Raw genomic sequence first — 20,735 nt, forward strand, 5'->3', positions numbered from 1 at the left:
TTACTTTGTATATTTTGCTCAAATTTGATAGTGTTAGTGGAACTTTCATTAGTTTATTATCTTTAGATTAGAATTGTATGGGCATTGATAGTGTAAGCAGAGTCACACACATCTTTACGTTTTTTTTGCTGGAAAACACTGTTCAGTGACAGTATAGTAAAAAATTTGAATACAAGGGTGCCTTATTTTTAAATCTATGTTTTGCTTCATATTTTATGATGATGCCTAAAAGATCAACAGTAAGCTGTTAGTACTCTCCCGGTTTGAAGCAACACCTGCGAAGAAAAATGTAGGTGATCGACAGAGAGCACCGGTGTGGTGCCGGCCAAAGACCCTCCGACGATCAAGTTAGAATCTTTTAAACAACCCTAGAGTGCCAGAGTTGAGGTAATTGTGCGTACCTTTGGGTCATGAGGGTCTTGGGGTATATATAGTGGTGTGTGGCCGAAATTTGCGCCCAGGTGAAGATGTACTTTCCTTTTTAAAAGAGTAATCCGCGGATCTTTGCCTATTGTATTGAGCCCTTTCCTTATAGGAATCTCCTTGACTAAGTCGAACGCGCGGCGCAAGGACTTTCCTTATATTCACATAGGCAGAGGTCCAGATAGGCTAAAAATGAAAGTTGGATTGTTCCTTCAGCCTTCACCTGCCAAGGTCGTCAGCCCACGCGTAACTCCTATACTGTCGTCAGCTTACGTACGCCAACGTGGTCCGTCAGCCAAGGACATCAGCCAGACCTTACAGTCAAGGTCGTCATCCCTGACTCGTCCACGTGATCCGTCACCCTAACGTTGCTGCGTAAGGGGCATGGCTATGAATGCTAAAGAGGTGTTAATGACAGCAGTTGACGGACGGCGTATTGTCGTCAGCTTCTTGACGTGCATTCAATATGTAAGTGAACTTCCGTCACCTTCTTCATGTGTCGTCACCTTGTAATAACGTCACTATCATTTTAGATTTTTTTTTTTTTGTTGAGATGATTCATATTTTAGATGGTTCTGATATGAAATATTTTTGGTAGTAAATTCGAATACAAGGGTGCCTTACTTTTAAGTCTGTGTTTTGCTTCATATTTTAGATGGTTCTAATATGAAATATTTTTGCTATTGTGATATGCCATGTGTCATTCTCTAACCTTCCAATAAACAAAGCTTTAAACGTATGTATATCCATTTAAATTTAAAATTTTGATGATTTATTTAATTTTTATTATTTGTTTTTGTAGGTGAACAAAAATCTGTTACCAATCCCAAATGGATAGACAGTTGATATGAAATTGCGCAATACAACTAACTTAAAGAAAATGGGTTTCCGAGGTCAATTTTTGTATGCTTTAATGGTTTAGTTTCAAGTCTATTGGAAAAACAACAAGTAATTCATAAGGAAGAAGAAGATTTCAATGTTTAATTCTTCCTTGGGTTAGTCCGAGGATCTCTAGTTCATATAATGTTCAAGTCTCGGTTATAGAGTAATGATACACAAAGTATGTTTCCCTTTAAAGTTTTTCCGTCTCATAATCTAGAGGTGTGCCCTTTTCTTATATAGCTATCTAAATTGTATCCCAGTCCTCCACCTGTACAACCACTGATCTTTTTTTGGATGCTTGTCCCATAAGGGTTTCGCTAGAGGTGGTAGAATGTATTGCAAGTTGTGAGGGTACTGTTTAGGGGTCATTTTGCCATTAGTGCGGCCAACTGAGTTGGTGTAGTGCATTGAATGCGGAGGTGATAAGTACTTTACCTTGATATTTCCCATCTTCTTTGCTTGCACATTTTTACCTCCTTGCTTGGTATTTTGTCTTTTGGTCCAAGTGGCCTACTCAAAGCCTCCCAAGGAATGCTCGCTCTTTGGGCTCTTTGCGCGATCGTCCTCTTCGGCTTCAATTCTCAGGCTTTGATCTATGTATTGGGTTAGAACTAATAAGGGAATAAGCCCTTCCATCTCCTTGGATTGGGCCCACGGGGTACTATTCTGTGTTCGAATCTTACCCCTCCCACAGCTTCGTTTCAACAATAAATCATTTTATTCATGGAACCACTTAGATTTAGGCGTGTAAATGCCAAGCTAACTGTGTAAATGCCAAGAAAAATATCTAATAGCCAATGTGTAAAACTCACAAGAGCAAAAGGTGTTGACGGATGGTCTAACATCAAGAAAGCAAATGAGAGAGAGAGAGAGAGAGAGAGAGAGAGAGAGAGAGAGAGAGAGAGAGAGAGAGAGAGATTTTGTGTGTGGAAAAACTATGAATAAAATGGGATAGAGAGTAACAAATTTACAATAAGAAGATGAGAATAAGAAGAGCCAAAATGAAAGAAGAGAAATAGATAGTACTAAGAGCCAAAATGAATAGTAATATTAAGGTAGAGAGAAGTGGGAAGATGAAAATGTAAAATGCAAGGAGAAAAGTTAGAAAAAAGTATAACAATAAGTGGAATTAATAATATAAAAAAAGAGTTAAAACTTAAAAATAAGAGAGAGATAATATTTTCATTGTTAAATAATGGAGTTTTTAATTCACCTTATCTCTCCTGAAAAAATGTGATTATTCTATTTTAATAGACTCAATTTTGAAATTATTAATAATAGATCTCATAATCCTATTTTAATTATTAATTAGTGAATCACTTGATAAATTAGAAAAGGCTAACCAATAACAAAAGTGGCAACCAGGCCAAAATTGAGTCTATTAAAATAGATTCAAAATATTTGATTTTATTATATTGACCAAATTTTCTTCATTCATCAAACCCATACGCCATTGCACATATAAAATGGCAGTCACACCATTGTCTCTATATTTATCTATTACTCCTAGATTAAATACCATAGAGCTACTGCCATTACAATCTTGCACTGAAGTCAGAGGTAAAAACCTCAATGGACATTTCATATATCACACCTGATATTGGCATGATTATTGCAGGGTCCCACGTGATGAAAACAAGCAATGTAAAAACCTTGCAAGATTAAATACCATTATATCAAGATGATCAAATTATCAAAATCTCTAACCGTACTCGGCAATTGGTAGTACAGGTTCACAAAAGAATACAACAAAAACTATTTAATTAGATTGCATCACAAAGAAACCGTTAACACCAGTAACCAGAGAACCAATTATTACATGCCAACAAAAAAACCGTAGACCCATTATCAAAAAAACAAAGAGTTAACAATGGAACACAACGGTTGATAAAAACCAACAGGCACGTTTCACAAAACAATAAAACACAACAGTTGCGTCGGACTCAAGATTAATCAGTGTTGCTCAAGAATTACACCATACACGCAAAGATAAAAGAAACAAGATAACTACACACGAAATTCCTTTCACAATAATCACAAAAATAAATTAAGAAAAACGAAATCTGCTTTAAAATTGTTAGATATATTTCAAAATTTTACTCTTTTGATGAAGCAAAAAGAACAACATAAAAATCTAATTATAAAAAAAAAAAAAAACATAAATAGATGTGATAGACAAAACCAATAAATAGATACTATATATATAAGAAGAAATCTGCAAAAATGATTAAAAACTCACAAATTAAATGCATGAAGGATGAATGATACAGATCAAGTCTTGTGTTTGACACAATCTTCTTAAAGCAGATTTCGTCTTTCACATAATTTGTGATATTTTGAGACTCAAAGATGTCTGTGTCACTTTTGAGAAACTCTCTGAGAGAGAAAATATTTTGTGCATTAGCATTTGAGTCAAAGAGAGAGAAAGAGAGATAGATTAGTTCGAAGAGTATGGACCTTGTGTGCTTCTTCTCCGTGCTATAGATAATTTTATTCTTGGAGGCAGGCGTTCGTGAGTTTTAAAGCATCACAAATTATGTGAGAGGCGAAATCTGCTTTAAGGAGATTGTGTCAAACACAAAACTTGATCTGTATTATTCATCCTTCATGCATTTAGTCTGTTAGTTTTTAATTATTTTGCAGACTTCCTCTCATATATACAGTATCTATTTATTGGTTTTGCTATCAAATCTATTTGTGTTTTTTTCTTTTTTTTTTTTGCTTATAATTAAATCTGTATGTTGCTCCTTTTTGTTTTATCACAAAAGTAAATTGTTGAACATTCTTTCAACTAAAGATGCTACTTGGGTGGGTTTTATAGTTAATTCAATGGAGAGCTTGGTTTTACTTGATGAGTGTAAGTATATGTGTCATCTGAGATTCTCAATACCAAGATTAGTTTGTTGAAGTTTCTTTTTAGGCGGGTATTTTGGTGAAGTTCATATTGAACTATTTGTGGAATCAAATATGCAATTTGAGAATCAAAACAAGCTCTTATTATGTTCGCTCTTTTTTTCCCTCTTATTGTTGGCCACATGAACATTAGAGAAATTAATTTATTAAGCAGAAGAAAAATCATAATGAAGATTGTGGTTATCATGTCCCAACTGATATTTGTTGTGTCAATAAAATTGTGCACATCCTCAAAGATGGAAATGTCATGGTGTTGTATACATGCTTAGCCAACGTAATATTATCACATTTGATTGCCCTTGTGACAACATGAACAATTTGATGAGGTTAGTCTCTTTGCCCTCAGCCCCCACCCAGAAAAAAGGGGCTGAATTTCTGCAATCTGTCCAGGGTGCATAAATATTTCACTATATCAAATAGAAGGCTTTTGATTCTTTACACACATATTTAATTGATTTTATGTTTTCTTTTTGTATGTAATTTTTAACTACTTAAAAATGTCAGAGTTTGAGGAAAATCATGTAATTATTGAATTATATGATTTTTTATGGCATAAGACTGCTGGGCTAGTGGGTGAGATCATTGATAAGTAGGTTGCTGAAATAGACAACTCGGTATGCTTGATTACTCTTTACTTTTTGTATACAGCAAAGTCCAGTTCAAATTTTTGACTCAGTCCTATGATTCTTCAATGCCAATGTTCTTTTATTTCTTTTTAAGAGTATTGAGTCTATTACTCTAATATAATTACATACCTTGTTAGTGTGATATTTATTTTGTGAGAAAGTGTTAATTAAGAGTCCGACATTTTTTTTTTTTTTTTGAGGGGGAAGAGTCCGACATTGGAAAGTGAAAGAAGATGCTATACTTCTTCCTTCATAAATGCCATAATCTATCTATAAAGTTTTTTTTTTTTTTGAAACCAAACGATAGAAACTTTATTGATAATAGTAGTTCACAACAGACCACACAAAAATATACATGAGCGAGGTGCCAAACAAGAGAAAACACAAAGACAAGAAGCCCCTGCACTCCAAAAAAAGACCCACTGAATACACACCCCCAAAAAAAGACCCACCTTCCCATTACACACCCAGACAAAGACCCACCTCCCCATTATCCAATCTACAAAATAAAAACTACCCCGTTATACAAACCTATAAAACAACAAAACACAGTAATCTACATCCAGACATATTTTGTATACATTAAGTAACCCGCTAATATGTGTCCAGTAACAGCAACGCCCCTTCTATTATTGTCTTCGGCTGTGATTGGACTTTCTCAAAATAGACTTTGTTCCTTGCATTCCGAAGAGCCCATGATAGAGCAGCCCACTGTTCCAGTTCCCTCTGTGTTAGCTTGTCTCCCAAAGTCCGAAAAAGATGAAAAAAATCCAACACTTCATTACTGCACTTCTGCACTCTGCCTTTTACCATTGCCCATACATTTCGAGCAAAGGGGCATTCCCATAGCAGATGAGCACAAGTTTCCCTCGTTTGTCTACACAATTCACATGTTGGATCAATTTGTATCTTCCTTCAAAAAAGATTGTCTCTTGTAGGGAGAATATTGGAGCAAGCCCGCCACAAAAAAGTTTTAACTTTAGGAGGTACTTTCAACGCCCAGATCTTATTCCACCATTTTCTATCTTCTTGTGCCTTTGAATGTTCAGCTTCTACCTGCTGGTTTAAATGAAGGGCTACCTAATATGCTGACTTAACAGTGAATTCATGCCTCCTTTTCTTTCCAAATCAGACAGTCCCTTGAGCGGCTTCGATTAAGAGGTATGGTTAAGATTTCCGTTCTAGTTCTAGGTGCAAACGTTTCACAAACCTTTAATCTATTCCACTGCCATGTGTTTGTATCAATGAAGTCAGACACCTTAGCAGATAGCAGTTCTTCTCCAATGAACACTGGTTTATGAGATAACCAGCGTGAAGACGACACCTCAATCTTTGTACCATCTCCCACCCTCCATCTTGTGCCTTTAAGAATGACATCCCTAGCAACTAACAAACTCCGCCAAACATACGAAGGTTGATATCCTAAGTCAGCCTGCATAAAAGAGCAGTTAGGAAAATACCTTGACTTATAAACTCGATAAAACAAAGAATGTGTGTGGTGTATCAATCTCCAGGCTTGTTTAGCTAGCATTGCTAAATTAAAGGCATGTATATCTCGGAAATCTATTCCTCCTTTTTGCTTTGGTGTACACAATTTCTGCCAATTTATTCGGTGGATCTTTGTGTCATCCTTAGTCTGTCCCCACCAATATTTGGCTAAGATAGACTTGATAGAGTCCTCTACTACCTTTGGAATTTTAAATAGGCCCATAGAGTACAATGGAATGGCTTGTGCAATTGTCTTGATCAAAACTTCTCTTCCTGCCTTAGAAAGAAGCTTTTCCTTCCATCCCATAACCCTTTTATTGATTTGGTCATGCATCGCTTTAAAAGTATCAACTTTTGATTTACCACATGCCATTGGTAGGCCAAGATATTTCTCACAGTTATTCATTACCCTTGCACCCAATAAGTGCTGTATCTCCCTCTTAACTCCTGCATTTGTATTTTTACTAAAGAACACAGAAGTTCTTTGTCGATTAATGGCTTGACCAGGTGTCTCTTCGTATTGACCTAGGGTGTGTAGAAGGTGTTGACATTCTCCAATTGATGCTTCACAGAACAACAAGCTATCACCAGCAAAAAGTAAATGAGAAGTATGAACTCCTCCCCTACATGATAAAACTCCATGTAAATTTCTATTTTTTGAAGCTTTTCTTATCAGTCCAGATAACCCCTTAACATAAATAAGGAATAGATATGATGACAAAGGGTCACCTTGCTTTATCCCTTGGGTTGGGTGAACAAAACCCTTAGGCTCCCCATTTACCAAGATAGAGTAAGATGTTGTACAAACTATTTCCATTGCCAATCGGTCCCACCTTTCATCCAACCCTATTTTAAACATCATTTGCCTAAGAAATTCCCATTTCACCCGATCATAAGCTTTACTAATGTCAAGTTTGATTGCCATTTGCCTTTTTTTTTTCCCCTTCCTGTTATTTCTCATCCTGTGTAACAACTCAAAAAGCTACAGTAGTATTATCAGTTACTTGCCTACCTGGCACAAAAGTGCTTTGGGCATCTGATATCACATTTGGCAAAATCACTTTCAACTTGTTGGCTAAAACCTTTGAGACAATTTTGGATATCAAATTTTCTAAACTGATTGGACGAAAATCAGACATATATTGTGGTTCATTCTTTTTAGGAATGAGGACAATATGTGTGTAATTCATTTTTCTTAGAACATGGCCAGAATGTAAAACAGACAAGACAACCTTTGTAACATCCCCACCCACAATATGCCAGTATTTTTTAAAGAAGAAAGGAGACATAATATCTGGACCAGGTTATTTAGATAGGTGCATTTGAAATAAAGCACTTTGAACCTCTTCTGTTGTGTATGGTTGGAGACGGTGGTGATTCATTTCCGGAGTGACCACATGATCCATTGCTTCCAAGACTCTATCATTAGGACATGGATGTGTCGAACTAAACAACCCTTGGAAGTAATCTTCTGCCACCCTTGCAATATCGGCCTCATCCTCACACCAATTGCCACTACTATCAAAAATTCCATTGATATGCTTCTTCCGTTTTCGTTGACTGGCTCTTTGATGGAAGAATTTTGTATTTTTATCACCAGCTTGAAGCCAAATGGATCTAGATCGTTGCCGTCAATGCAGTTCATCTTGATACAAAATTGTATTGATCTCATCTTTAACTCTTCGAATGGCATGATAGTTTTCGGGAACATTAGAAGTGTACAATTCATGTAGAACCTGATGTTTGGCTTTAAGCTGATGTGATGAAGCACCAAATGTGACCCTACTCCAATCCACTAGTGCCATCCTACATTGCTTGATTTTTTCAAAAAGAATAAACATAGGGCAGCCCGTGGGTATCACATTTGTCCATGCATGTTGTATTATAGCTTCACAATTAGGGTGGGTGGCCCACTTCTCCTCAAACCGTCTAGGTATTCTTCTAGGCCTAACATAATGTTGTTCCACCTGTGTATTCAAAATAAGGGGCACATGATCAGAATAAGGCACAGGAAAATGTGATACTCTATTGGAAGGAAATAGTTCCCTCCATGCCAACGTTGCACATGCTATCAAGGCGTTCTTGCACATAATCAGCCCCCTCACAACCATTGTCCCATGTAAAAATATTTCCAGTGTAACCCAAATCAATCAAACCACAATGCAATAAAGTACTTCTAAATTCTTGCATGAGATGCATTGGTTTAGGTAGTCGGCTATCCTTTTCCTTAGCAGACAAGATCTCATTGTAGTCTCCTATACACAACCATGGAGTTGAATTCTGTAAACTTAAATATTTGAGTAAATCCCAAGTTTCATGACGCATGTGTTCTTCTGGTTTCCCATAAAAGCCAGTAATCCTCTAAGACACATTTTGGTTAGTACGAATAAGAGCATCAATGTGGTTCTGAGTGTAAGTTTGGATATCCAAATCCACTTCGTCTTTCCATAACATTGCCAAGCCGCCCCTCCTACCTAAGCAAGGAACAACCAACATAGCATCAAAATGTAACTCCTTTTGAATCCATTTCATTTTAGTAACGGTTCATTTTGTCTCCATCAGGAACAAAACATTGGAAGCTTTTTTACTCACTAAGTAAGAGAGAACCTCCACTGCTCGTGGGTTCCCAAGCCCACGGCAGTTCCAACTTAGGACAATCATTGCTCTCGGCGGGGTTAGGTATTAGCCTCCGTTGTTGGAAATAGAATGGTATTGACATCCTATGTTTTTGTTCTTTTGTGTGTCTCTAACTCCCCTGTTTCCCCAGTTTTATGTGGAACTGGGTATTCCCTCTTCTGCCCCAAAGTGTCTGAAATGCCCATTTCTTCTTGTTTAACAAAAGCAACTTTTCGGTTCGCTCTTTTCCACATTGCTGTTTTATGGGTTCCCCCAGATACATGTTTTCTATGAACAGACCCACTTGCTTGCATTATTGTATCAATTGCCTTTGAGATTGAATTTTGGGTGGTCTAAAAAATTGGCACATCGAATAAATTATCTCCTAAAAATTGGGATGAAGCACAAGCGTAGTATTTTCATTAATCACCACTTCCTCTACCTTATCATCACGTTGCCCATCCTGGTTATTAGGAAGAGAATTGCTTTTCCGAGTAACTTGCGCCATCTCAGCATGATCCGTGGAGGTGTCCATCACAAGGCCAGGATTCTTGGGATTGCTAAGGGTGGTTCCCAAAATATGTGTTGGTTCAGGAACTGCTTCTAGTGTAGTTACTTCCTTTGTCACGGCTTTTGCCGTAGAGGTGTCGTGCTTCCAGTTTCGCTGACCGCCCGCCGCTCGTCGATATCCAACCTTCATCCATTCCCCATATTCAAATGCATGTGTTGCCTCAGGTCTCAATTTATCGCAAGACTTAACTTCATGCCCGATCAAGCCACACTAAAAACAGAAACTAACCAACCTTTCATATTTGAATGCCACCCACACTACATCTCCCTCGGGGCTCTTAATCTGACTACCACGATGAAGAGGCTTGTCTAATGGAAGTTCGACTTGAATCCGAAGGAACCTAGCCTGGTCAGAATTAAAACCTTTACAGTCCACTTCAACAACCCGTCCCAATGCCAAATTGATGTCCTGCCCAACTTCTTTAGAAAAAAGATCAAATGGAAGTCCCCATACTTGAACCCACATTGGGCATAGATTAAAAGAAATATTCCCCGCTGTCAGGCCTTTTTTCCCATATTCGCAAGAGCAAAACAGAATTATCAAAACACCATGGTTTGTTATGAAGCACCCACTGTAGTTGACTGTCCATGGCAAACTTACACTGTAATAGCCCTTCCCCAACTTCAAGAATCTTTAAATCGGCCCCAAATTTCCAACTATTCCGAAGCAAATTCTTAGCCGCCCTTAAGTTGATTTGTTTATTCGTTAAAAATCTCCCAAAAAGGCTAAGCGAGCATTCTTCCAGAATCTTTTCCCTTTGGGTAGGACGGAGTTGTATAATTCGACCCTCCTCGGATGTTAATTGAAATTGCTGTAAACATTTGATAACCTCGTGATGCATAGAAACTGATAGTAGTAGTAAGGAAAAGGAAAAAAACCACTTCTGAAAACAGTAGTGGAGGGAAAACTCACCCTAAGTGAGAGAGAAAACTCCTATCGTGAGGAGAGGAAAAAGTTGACTACCAAAACTTTCTAAATCTCTATCTATCTATATAGTTTTAAACATTGAATAATTAGGCTAGTTTTTATTTTTGTAGCTTAGCTTTGTTAGTTCAATGTTGGATTTTTTCCTCGACCTAGATGTTCAGGGCTCTTTGTTAAATGTTGGGTTTGTTAATTTGATTAATTTCTCCCTTAAATAAAAAGAAGTAATGCATGTATGGTTTATATATATATATATATATATATATGTTTTTTTTTTGGGGGGGGGGGGGGGGGGGGGGAAGCCTTTTTATTAAAAAACCATCATAACTACTCCTTCCCATTTTCTTTTCTCACAATATGGAACCATTAACTCCTCTCTCTTATTTTTATTTTTATTTTTTCCACATTATGGGGCCATATACTTGGCAAAAGTTGACCATTAATTCTTGGTTTGGAGTTATTTTCATTTAACCAACCACATAAAGTGATAATTTATGTATAGTTTTAGTTGCATGACTTTTTAAATGAATTATGTGACTTATTTAAATAATATGCATGGATAGTTTTACAAACCACTATGTAGTAGGATGGAAGAGATAGCTCCAACCTAGCTTGGATCTAAATTTTGTCCTTTTCAGGTTTAAAGAATTTCGGTGTCCAAAATTTGGCTCATCATAGTCATCTAAACTCAGATAAGTTTTCATGAAAGAACAATGTAATATGTTTCATTTAACGTATCTGGACGGCACAATATTGTCTTCCAGAGCAGTGCTCTATTCTCTTAAAGTTCCCACAAACAAGAAGGTTACAACTAGGTCTAACAACTTCTCTTCTTTCTCTAGTTGTATTACTGATACAATTTATCTTCCTCGGCAGATAATGTTTCTTCAGGTGAGCTACTAGAATCTTTTTTATCTCAAGTACACCCAAAGACCATAGCAGACATAGTGAGGACCTTTTCTAAGCCTTTGGTTGGCTGCAAATTGATGGACGAGCTACTAGCATTTGTTTGATCTCAAGTACATTTAGACACCTTGGCAGACACAGTGACTGGACCCTTTTGAAACCTTTGGTTGGCTGCAAATTGATGAATTACATCTTGAATTCCCTCAAATGCGACTAGGAACTCTGCTGCATCAGTTTGGCTCAACACCTTCTTCACCACCAACTCAAGTGCCTTGAACCTATCACATAATATACATATTAAACTGTCAAGATACTGCCACATTTAAGGTAGTCGTATAAATTAACCATGAGCGGATACAAAATGTGGAAAACAGAAAAACAAAGAAATAAGCCTAATATAGCAGAGATGTAAAATGGTGTCTTTCACATACATTTTACTTGACCAGATACTTTAGTGACATAACTTGCACATATCAAGTAGTTGTTATAGCTACATTATCAGTAATACTAATATATACATTAGCAAAGGGTTGGGGACATGGACCTGAGGTTTTGGGCCTTAGTGATGACATGTTCGATCTTCTTGAACTCAGAGTGGATACATCCCAAGGCAGAACCACTTGATGAGTTGTTAATTTGGTTGAAGGGAATATGTAGGATACACGTAGCTTGAATCTCAGCCATTTCCTCATCGAGTATTGCCTCCTCAATGCGCATCTCATGTATAAGCTGGGATAGGAGTTGTTTATTTCCCATTGAGTCTGATTCTGATAAGTAGGAGGCCGATGATAATGATGAACAGGCCAGGCCACGGACAAGGTTCAGCATGGCTGAGGGCCGCCAATCGCCAAGCCAAGTCAGGGAGACCAACTCCTGGGTTGGCCATTTTGGCATGAGGAGTTGAGCAACATCTTTAAGCTGGGTAGGTACCATGGCTCGGCAGTAATGGGCATGGAACCTATTAAGTTGTTCTTCAATTAGCTCCTCAAGTTCCCACCTCACCTTGAGCTGCTTCTCTAGCTTTGCTGCTCTGTTCTTCTGCTCTTGCCTCCACAGACTTTGGTTCTCCAAGAGGAACTCCTCACCTGATAATCACATTAACTGTCAGCATCAAAGGAAATTGGTTGGGCCCAGCCTAACATAAAAGAATCCCTTTCCATACAAGAGGAGGTAATTTTAACCATCTAAGTTACTAAATTACTTTTAAGGACATACAAATTTTCGTTGATGATAGGCCTGTGACCTTTAAATCTAATAGATCTTTACTGATAGGCCTGAAGGACCCAGTTTGATCCTTCAAAGAGAAACTCTCTCAATTAATATTAAGAAATCAATCACATTTCATAAATAATTTAAAAGCATTGGGGCTCAAAGGCATGATTAGTCTCAATCTTTGAAACTAAGGTACCCAAATATTGATTTAACCTGATGTTCCACATTATTGTACTCTGAGCACCATTTCTGATTACAATTCTAAAAGTGCATGGTATTTCACAAGGTTAAACACATTTATTCAAGGCTTCAAAAGAGTTAGTCTGACCCTTTTTGTATTATCAGAAAAGAGATGCTGCTGCACAGCAACTAGACACAACTGAACAAATTGACATATGTCTATCCTGTCCAACTAAATTTGCAATTAAACCTAATGAAAGAAATCTCAGACCACAGTTTGTCTTATTAGATACATGCTTGAAGCAAGTATAAGAATAAATGATCTGTTTGCATTGGGTATAATACCCATTTCATGAAATCCTTTAGACCTGAACTTACTGGTTCTATTCGAAGGCCAACATGAATGATCCAGGCAGGTAAAAATCTTAAGGCTTCATTCAATCTTAAGTTTTAATAAGGCTTCATTACGTATCGCCAATGGCCACACAACCTAGAGGCAATCTGCCCCCATTTGTGGTTTAGACCGGGGTTAAATTCCCTCAACTTACACTTATCCAAAAAAAAAAAGGGCTTCCTTAAATATCATTTTCACCATTTATCCCTTAGGTTTCCTTCATCTTTTCCAAGACCCAGATAAGCTTAGTCAAGTTCCCAAGTCAAAAAGTTCCAAATACCAAATTGCTTAACTAAAATGAATAAGTTACCACTATATGGCTTGTAGAGAACCACAAAGCTCTGAACAGCTTTGTGGGCTGTCTAGAAAAATTACCATATATGGCCAAGAAATTATACTGGTCTATATTTTCCAGCAAAAGAATGAATCTTACTAATTTTCCCATACTGAAATTATAGAAAAGCATATGGGGCTTTTACCTCCAGAGAGTAATCTTCAAATATTCAAACTAGAGAATGACAAATTTGGGACTTACCTCGTTTGGCTGTTTGATTCTTATGGAGGGCTAAGCACTGGAATTTCTCTGATATGCCATCAATTTCATCACCACATTCTTCTATAACGAATTTCCTTGCCATTCCTTCCTCTTCTTCTCTTTCTTCGGGTAATTCTAACACTTCACATTCACTCTCATCACCAATATCACTGGAAAATATTTCCCTTTGATTAGGAACATGAATGAAATATGTGATTTAAAAATCAAAGGGTTTGTTTTTCTCCTTTAGTTTTCTTGGAAAACTATGGACCAAAGTTAATTAGAGTCAAAGCCCATTTGTCTACTTCTTATCAAGAAAAGGGTAAAGAAAACATGGGACTTAAAAATCATTTGGAATGGTTGAAATTTTGATATAAAAATCCCACATTTTCTTTGGTTTACACTAACAACTTTCTCAGAAACCAACCAGAGTAAAACTAAGAACTTGCATAATTTAGACTTCCTACAACAAAAGAAGAGACAATTTGCATATCCCATATTTTCTTTTCTGTTCTTTCTCGAGAACCATGCAGGAAAAGTTTATTGCATGCATTGAAAGTTCATTCTAGCAAAAGGAATAACGAAGACACAATAGCAAAAGAAACACAAGAAGAAAGAACAAACAAAAGTTGGAGTCTTTGAAGGAGTTGGAGCTTACAAGAGGGGTTGAGATGGCGCTCTTTTCATTGTTTTCTTTCTTTTCTCTCAACTTTGGCTGTTTTTCTTAAAGTTTCTCTCTGTTCTTCTCGTCCGGGAAAGTGAACCATGAAAACAAGAAATGAGGAAAGAATTTCTCAAAGAGCGAGGTATTTATAGTTCATTATTATTATTATACTCTTGAGGAGAGCCGGGAATTTTTTTTTTATTATTATTAAAAAAAAAACTTATTTCAGTTAATTGTTTACAATTTTTAAAAACTTCAGTGTGTGTGTATATATTTAATTTGAAAGATGTCCGATTTATTTTTTAAACTAAATAATCCAATAAAAATAAGTTGTTTGATTTAATGAATTTAGACTATCATGAACGAGAAAGTCTAGAGCCAAAAGATTTGACATTTTCTAATATTGCATACTGTTAGAGGAAAGTAAAAAAAATAATGCGAGTAATCGATTTAGATGAAAATCAGTAAAAGCTTGTTAACTTAATTAGTGTGAAAAATGCTATTAGATATTTTGTGTATACATTACTTATAATGAATTTTATCCAATTGTAGAGGCCAAGTTTATCAATAATTGAGAAAACTGAATACTACTCAATGCCCCTGACCCAATTGAATGACACTCTAATTGCAACATTCATATAATAGAATTTGAAGTTTTATAATAGAAGCCAAAAATTTTCATTACCATATGCCTCTGTACTTCCCAACGCAAACAATCTTTTTAACTGCACAGAATTCAATTCAACTTACTGTTTCATTTTTGCAATGTAAAGAACCAGAAATTTGAAGGGTTTGAATTCGTGTTTCCTTTCCATATGATTATATTGTCATCTGATTAGCAGGCTTCAAGTAACACCAAAAGTAAAATGGTTACTTTGATATACCAAATATGAGGTTGAGGTTCTTCCGTGTACAAGCTGAACAAATGCATTAAGTTTGCATACAACACATTCAGAAACTATAATATGGTTTAAGTTCTAAGTCAAATCATTTCACTCTTTTATACTTTATTATTCTCATATCATATAGTTCAAGTTCCAAGTCAAATCAATTCACTCTTTCACATTTTATTATTCTCATATTCAGTGTTTTCAAATTCTCATTTTATCTCTCATCGGTCTTTTTATTTATTCTTATTTTTATTTTTTTCATTTTGTTAGTAAAAGAAAATGATAAAACTTTATGTAATTTTGTATTTTTTTTTTCTTTGTTGATATATTCAACTCCTCTTTTTATTTTCATTAGATTTTGTATAATTTAAATTTCTTTAGAAGATTTCGTATAATTTAAGTTTCTTTAGAAAAAATTCTTAGAGCCACCACTATCTTGGCTCAATAAGAACTTAAAAAACAGAACCCGCCAAACCTAATGAATCTATACATTTCTACAACAGTGTGAAGCAAGGCATTTCTTATCATCATTGAATAGATTATCTACAGAAAAGGCATAGAATGACAAATAAATTTCTTTTCCTGCATATACATACATAAAGCAATCTTCGTCTAACTATAAACAGACTATTTTTACTTCACTGGCAACACTAAATTAAGATGATGTAGTCCCAGTTCGTGCACTGAACCCATCACTCTAAAAGCATTTCATTTTGTTCACTTCTCTGCTTGCAGACATCCATAACAAATTACCGAGCAGCAGTATTGGGAACACCTTCTTTAAAGAGAATATTTGCAACTGGTGGTGGAAGCCAACCAGCATTTCCGCCAGTCTGGCCATCCTGACTATTCCCATCACGCCGCTTCAAATTTCTTGGACATTTCTTCAGCCTCGCACTTATGTTTTGTCCAACAAATAAGCCAAGCTTCATTGCTGTAAATAAACTAAATGCCATTGCAAGTGGCCTCACAGCCCAGTGAAAATCCTCAACATGCTGATACTTCTGCACCACCCCTGGACAAGTATCAAACGAAACTTTTTCCACTTCAGTTGGGTCTGCCAAGAAGATATTAGATTCTTCTCCAAACACCAACCTCCCAGGGAAACTTGCAACAAGACAGCCATTTGGAAGGATTTGTGAGACCTTCCCAGTAGCCCAAGCATCTCCATTCTTACGAGGCCACTCAAACCGGGGACTTAACACATTTGCCTTCAGCCGCACAAACTGCCCAACATAATAAGCTTCAGTCTTTTGAAGTTCAGATGAGTTACCTCTCCAGAGATTCTCTAGGCCTATGAATCCAACTGCTGTGCTCCCATCACGCTGTACTGAGTGAAGAATTCCCACAGAGGAGTGCTTGTCGTTTTCCTCTTTCAAACGCACCCAATCCCCTATTGCCAAGCCAGATGTCACCCTCTCAATTGTTGAAACCTGTACTCTTAGAGGGTTGTGCATGCCAGATACCTTCACTAGAACAAAACGTTCTCTATCATTGTCATCCTCCAAACCTACCACCTTTCCTTTAGGAATATCCATGGTTTGTGATTTACATGCATTGAATGGCTTTCTTGAACGGACTATGTCACCTACTTCAAGACGATCCTTTGACAGATACCATGCACTAAAACCACCATCACTTAACCTATCAGTAGGTTTCCTACTTGTTGAACCAAGAGACTCACCATCACTGTTAAGAGCATTCAGTGAGCTGCAAATTAGGTTGCAAATAGTCAGTACACAACCAAAAAGGGTAAGAGATGCAGGTTGACTAAAGACAGCTCTGGCATTCTAATGCTACCTTCCTACTAATGAAACAAGTATTATGTATCATGAGGGAGGTCAGAAGTCATTCTGAAAATTCATGACCCCTAAATGGGGGGACATATATATTTGGCGTCAGATACAATGCAGGTGAGAGGTCAAAATTCTATGGAAAAGAAAATGAACCCTACAACAAGGATTCCTTTTTGCAAAATAACTGAAATTAAATGTGATTCCAATATAACACTTAATCAAAAGTCTCTCTCAAATAATCTGTCTCAACACTCAAGAGAAAAGACTCTTAGTTAGACTCTTAGTGAGAAGTGTGGGTACAAAGTCATGGATATTGTACACTACACCTAAAGATATTAGCCGCTAATTTTAAAAGGAATGCACCAATTTTGATGAAATGGATCCAGTAATACACACACACACACCCAATAAATACCTTTTAAATGCATGCATGATATCTGTCATTAAAGGCCGATTCCGGAAATCATATTCAAAGCAACCATAGATAACATTCTCAACAGCAAAAGGCAACCCACTTGGAATATTTGGTTTTTCTTGCTTGACCACAACTGAGTGATATATTTCCTCAGTTGACTTCCCAAACCAGGGATGAACACCAGTTAACATTTCTAGTATGCTACATCCAAAACCCCATGAGTCTGTCTCAACGGATATAGGACCTCTGATTTCTGGTTCCCACTGTTCTGGAGCCATGTAGTTTGGAGTTCCAAGTCTTAGATTCATATCTGAACTGGACAATGGAATCCCAAAAAGTAGATAAGGGATCCCAAAATCTCCAAGAATCAATTGGTCTTGTTTGTTAAGCAGAAAGTTAGAAGGCTTAAGGTTTAGCACCAGGGTCCCAATCGAATGCAAACCCAGAATTCCTTTTGCCAACTCGATCCCATACCTGAAAATATCAGCATTCTCATAGTCCATATCTAAACATCAACATCTATTGTATGCTTCAGTTCATTATTTTCTGATTTCAACCATTCATAAATTCTAATAAAGTTTGGTTAAATATATGCTAGATCATCATTTCAAATTGTTTTGCACATATCACCTTCCAAATGAAACCTGTTTAAAAAGCAAAGCCCAGTCTCAGAACTAGTTCTTGATGAGAAAAAAAACCCAATAAACCTAATTTTTAGGAACTTTTATCTAAGTCTCACCTTATTTTTAAGGCAGACAACATTATTTAAGAATATAAATAAATGATTTTGAACCCAAAAAAAAAAAAAAAAAACCTTAAAACATCTTGCAATTGAAGCTTCCCGCCCTTGAGCCAAGCCATTCGGTCACCGACTGATCCTTCATGAAGTATCATTGCAATGCAGATCTGCCAAAATTGCAGAAAGTGAACTATTGAGACATAGAAAAGAACTTCCAGGAGTTGAAAAATATTAAATTCATTCTCAAGAAAATTACCTGTCCATTAATTATTGATATACCATGCAACCAGCAAATGCATTGGAGTCCTCGGAACTTAAGAAATAACTCTTCAAACTTATCCAAAAAATTCTGAGAATGACCCTCCTTCAATGGATGTAACATTTTGACAGCCACTTCATGATGCTCCTCAAAATCATGACCCAATTGATGATGAGTTGCTAACCAAACATCACCGAAGGGGCCCCGCCCAATCCTGTGCTTAAGTTTCAATGAGGAAGGATCAATCCATGGATCAGTCTGAGTTGGTGTAGCTTTGACAGTTCTGAGGTGATCAGGATCTCCTTCAAAGAGTTCATACTCAAAAAAGACTGCTGGCTTTGCTGTTCCAATCTGTTCTGTCATTTTTGTTCCTGCAGAAATGAAATGGGTATTAAAGGAGCATGTAACCAATAATATTGGAATCCTTATTAAGCTGTCAGCAGTAGAACCTTAACCCCAACATTTGAATCTTAAGGCATTATAAAATTAATAATAATAATAAAAAAATCAGAATCAGTAAGGCATAGAGAGGTCAGAATCAATATATGTCACCACAGGGAAATCAGAATTATAATTCACAATATAATCACAGTTACAACCACCATATCCAATGGAAAAATACATACAGTGGAAATTAATAGTGGTCTAGATTTTAATGCCATCATCAAACAAACATTCCTAAGACCAATTCAATTATTGCAGACTCTGAAACCAACTTTCGACAGGCTTCAGTCTTATAATTACAAATTTAATCACCATGAATTTTTTGTTGAACACAGAACATTTGGAGAAAACCCCAAATGGGGTAAAGCTAAACCATTTCACTAAGCTTCCCTCTTTTCTTTTAAAATTGTTTGGATTACATCCCACCCCCATTAAAGGCATGTGCTAATGAAACCTTACTCAAGCCTGGGTTCAAGTCTCCAAGAAGGAGACTCACACACATATACACTTAGATTAGGCTAAAGTAGAAATTATATCTTGTATTAAAAAAACAAAGAAAAAAAGGATAAAAACCTACAACTAATTAAAACCACATCCAAGAATCATATGTTCATAACATGAAGACAGACCATGAACAATTCAAGTTTGTTTCAAACTGATAGATTACCAATTGTCCCTATGTGTTAGGATATGGTGAATATTAATCATTCAATTAATATTATAACACATGCTAAACACTGATTCATCAATAAAATCAGTAAATATCTATTTGAATCCAAATATACCCAAGGGGGTCTAGAATATTTCAGGCAATATAGCCCCATAAATATCCCAAATCCGAATTTATCCAAAAAAAAAAAAATCTCAAATCCCATTTCTCTTCCATTTGATTCATATTTCTATAGCTATTCAAATTCCAAAACTACAACATCCTAAATATTCACAACCCCATTATAGATACCTAAACCAATCAGGAAAGCAACAAAACAACAAAGATAGAAACCCTTCATGCCTGCCCTAAACATATGCATCCACAGACACACAGATACATACGTTAGTTGCTAAGAAATTAAGTAACTAATCTATGAAATTACGTTACATGTTAATTTTAACAATCTCAATTCATTTAAAAGGAATTATACAAAAATAAAATAAAATAAAACAAAAGGCAAAGAAGCCCAAATTTTCATTTGTTTTTCCACTTTTCCAGTTTCCTACAGTTTCTAAGGAACCAAACAAGATACAAATATACCCATTTGAACTTACCAGTTGAGTAGAGAAAGAGAAAGAGGAAAGTCCAAGTAGAGCCCTTGAAATTTGCTGTTTTTAGTAGTAATTGAAGAAGATTAGGAAGAATGAGATGAAGAAGTGGCAAGAGAAACCAAAAAGTATGGGATCGATACGAAGAGGGACACGGGGACTCTGGTGCTACCTGTCTCATCTGGATGCCACGTCAGTTTAAACTACAGACACGTCACGATGTAGAGTTGGACGACACGTGGCAGTCTTGTTATACCGAAATTGTTGGAGACTTTGGACCGGAAGGTCCGGAACCGCTTTAGAGGTAGATACTACATAGACGCTACTGGTTACGGGAGGTGGTAGGGCCCTAGAATTTTTTATATGATTTGATACTTTTGAGTCTTTAGAGGCCCATCTCGGGTTTTCTTTGCCGTTTTTCCAATTTTGCATATATATATATATATATATATATATATACTAACTTCTGAGCATGCGCTCATGCATGTGCTTAAAGGCTCTTCTATTTTTTGGGTAAGAGTTAATTTAAAGTATTTACTATAATTTAGGATTATTATATTTTTCAATTGCAAAAAAAAAAAAACTTAGTGGTGTGATG

At 36.4% G+C, this 20,735-nt stretch overlaps 2 protein-coding genes across 2 annotated transcripts; both read right to left on the reverse strand.

Moving 5' to 3' along the window:
• Positions 1 to 11,140: 11,140 nt before the first annotated feature.
• On the reverse strand, positions 11,141 to 14,462 carry LOC142636972 (uncharacterized). The gene is made up of 4 exons (XM_075811260.1): positions 14,329 to 14,462; positions 13,671 to 13,840; positions 11,894 to 12,434; positions 11,141 to 11,627 (listed from the first exon to the last, which is right to left on the reverse strand). Exons 1-4 carry the CDS (start codon positions 14,355 to 14,357, stop codon positions 11,459 to 11,461), a joined length of 909 nt encoding a protein of 302 aa, XP_075667375.1. The 5' UTR covers positions 14,358 to 14,462; the 3' UTR covers positions 11,141 to 11,458.
• A 1,267-nt stretch (positions 14,463 to 15,729) lies between these two features.
• On the reverse strand, positions 15,730 to 20,333 carry LOC142633354 (protein KINASE OF THE OUTER CHLOROPLAST MEMBRANE 1-like). The gene is made up of 5 exons (XM_075807571.1): positions 20,144 to 20,333; positions 18,431 to 18,804; positions 18,250 to 18,341; positions 17,436 to 17,909; positions 15,730 to 16,934 (listed from the first exon to the last, which is right to left on the reverse strand). The coding sequence occupies exons 1-5, from the start codon at positions 20,316 to 20,318 to the stop codon at positions 15,974 to 15,976; spliced, it is 2,076 nt and encodes a 691-aa protein (XP_075663686.1). The 5' UTR covers positions 20,319 to 20,333; the 3' UTR covers positions 15,730 to 15,973.
• Between the last annotated feature and the right edge of the window lie 402 nt (positions 20,334 to 20,735).

Source organism: Castanea sativa, chromosome 5 (genome assembly GCF_040712315.1).
Source record: "Castanea sativa cultivar Marrone di Chiusa Pesio chromosome 5, ASM4071231v1".
Lineage (NCBI taxonomy): Eukaryota > Viridiplantae > Streptophyta > Magnoliopsida > Fagales > Fagaceae > Castanea > Castanea sativa.

Bases quoted from the DNA above. Each gene is read 5' to 3' on its own strand.
- LOC142636972 (XM_075811260.1), bottom strand. From the start codon at position 14,357: ATGAAAAGAGCGCCATCTCAACCCCTCTT. The intron at 12,435-13,670 runs GTAAGTCCCAAA...TGTGATTATCAG, and splicing joins GAATCAAACAGCCAAACGAG to GTGAGGAGTTCCTCTTGGAG. The intron at 11,628-11,893 runs GTCCATGTCCCC...ATTATGTGATAG, and splicing joins ACTAAGGCCCAAAACCTCAG to GTTCAAGGCACTTGAGTTGG.
- LOC142633354 (XM_075807571.1), bottom strand. From the start codon at position 20,318: ATGAGACAGGTAGCACCAGAGTCCCCGTGTCCCTCTTCGTATCGATCC. The intron at 18,342-18,430 runs GTAATTTTCTTG...CAATTTTGGCAG, and splicing joins TATCAATAATTAATGGACAG to ATCTGCATTGCAATGATACT. The intron at 16,935-17,435 runs GTATTTATTGGG...CCTAATTTGCAG, and splicing joins ATCATGCATGCATTTAAAAG to CTCACTGAATGCTCTTAACA.